Source organism: Medicago truncatula, chromosome 4 (genome assembly GCF_003473485.1).
Source record: "Medicago truncatula cultivar Jemalong A17 chromosome 4, MtrunA17r5.0-ANR, whole genome shotgun sequence".
NCBI classification, from domain to species: Eukaryota; Viridiplantae; Streptophyta; class Magnoliopsida; order Fabales; family Fabaceae; genus Medicago; species Medicago truncatula.
The window spans coordinates 25,238,409-25,239,652 of record NC_053045.1 but is presented as its reverse complement, the minus strand read 5'-3'; the positions used below and the strand labels follow the sequence as shown (position 1 = coordinate 25,239,652).

The window sequence follows — 1,244 nt, the reverse complement described above, 5'->3', positions numbered from 1 at the left end:
TGTGAAATTTGAAGCCATTCACAAAGTAAATAGGCCATGTTTTTACAATTCTTAAAGGACCCCATGCTAAAGCATGTATATTTGGATCTAGCACATTATTTGAAGGATTGTCAACCTATTCAAAAATCACCCAACAATAAGAGTGTTACTAAAAGAACGCGTAAAAAATAATATGTATGTAATCAATATGCTGAAAAGTATTCAAAATATACTTACATATTCTTTTAACCATGCTGCGAAGTTTTCTTCAATGCATTTATCAGCATGTTCATCGCTCATATTAGGATGAGTTTTTCGTAGTGTCTCAACAAAGATCCTATTGTTACATAATTTAATTCAATTATAATTATCACAGTTAGGAAATGAAGAATTATAAATTTTAGAAAGTACTTACTCAATATAGGGTTGAATCTCATCACAGTTGATTAATACATGATTCATGGCAGCAGTAAATTCCTTATCCTCCAAAAAACGACTTTTGTATTGACCAGCAAATCTACCAGCCAAATTAAAAATGGGAAATAAAGATTGTGCCAAATCATGATCAGCCCCTGTTCTTCCAATGCTAGTATTGTTAGGTTGCACACTTGTCTCGAAATAATACGTGCAAAATTGAGAAATCTTCTCAATAAGGTATGACTCAATTATTGATCCTTCAACACATGCCTTATTTTAACCTTCTTTTTAAGGTGATGGAGAAATCTGCAATAAATAAAGAATTTTTTAGTAACACAAAATTTACAAAAAAAAAAAAAAAGAACTATTGATGTAGACAATAAGCTAAAAATTATGTCTATGGTGCATGAAAATAATACCTCTCAAAGGGATACATCCATCTATATTGCACTGGACCTCCAACTCTTGCCTCATATGGTAAGTGAATGGGTAAGTGTTCCATTGAGTCAAAAAAACCCGGAGGAAAAATGCGTTCCAATTTACATACCACTGTTGGAATATTTTTCTCAAGGCTAATAAGATCATCTACTCGTACTGACGTTGAGCATAAATCTCTAAAGAACTGACTAAGCTCGGTTATAGCTTTCCATGTTTGATCTGGTAATGAGCTAAAAGCAATTGGAAGTAAGCGTTCCATGAACACATGACAATCATGACTTTTCATTCCATGTAACTTTCCTTCCTTCATGTCAACACATCTAGCCAAGTTTGAAGCATATCCATCTGGCATCTTTAAACATTTTACCCATTCACAAATTGCTCTTTTTTGCTCCAGAGTAAATGTGTAG

The 1,244-nt window shown here is 33.0% G+C and overlaps 1 protein-coding gene across 1 annotated transcript; it reads right to left on the bottom strand.

Moving 5' to 3' along the window:
• Window positions 1-536: 536 nt before the first annotated feature.
• Window positions 537-1,244, bottom strand: LOC120580297 (uncharacterized). Its single transcript, XM_039833942.1, has 2 exons — window positions 816-1,244; window positions 537-702 (listed from the first exon to the last, which is right to left on the bottom strand). Exons 1-2 carry the CDS (start codon window positions 1,184-1,186, stop codon window positions 645-647), a joined length of 429 nt encoding a protein of 142 aa, XP_039689876.1. The 5' UTR covers window positions 1,187-1,244; the 3' UTR covers window positions 537-644.

Excerpts from the sequence above, each read along its gene's own strand:
- LOC120580297 (XM_039833942.1), bottom strand. The coding sequence starts at position 1,186 with ATGCCAGATGGATATGCTTCAAACTTGGCTAGATGTGTTGACATGAAG. Across the intron at positions 703-815 it reads TGGATGTATCCCTTTGAGAG|ATTTCTCCATCACCTTAAAA; the intron begins GTATTATTTTCA and ends TATTTATTGCAG.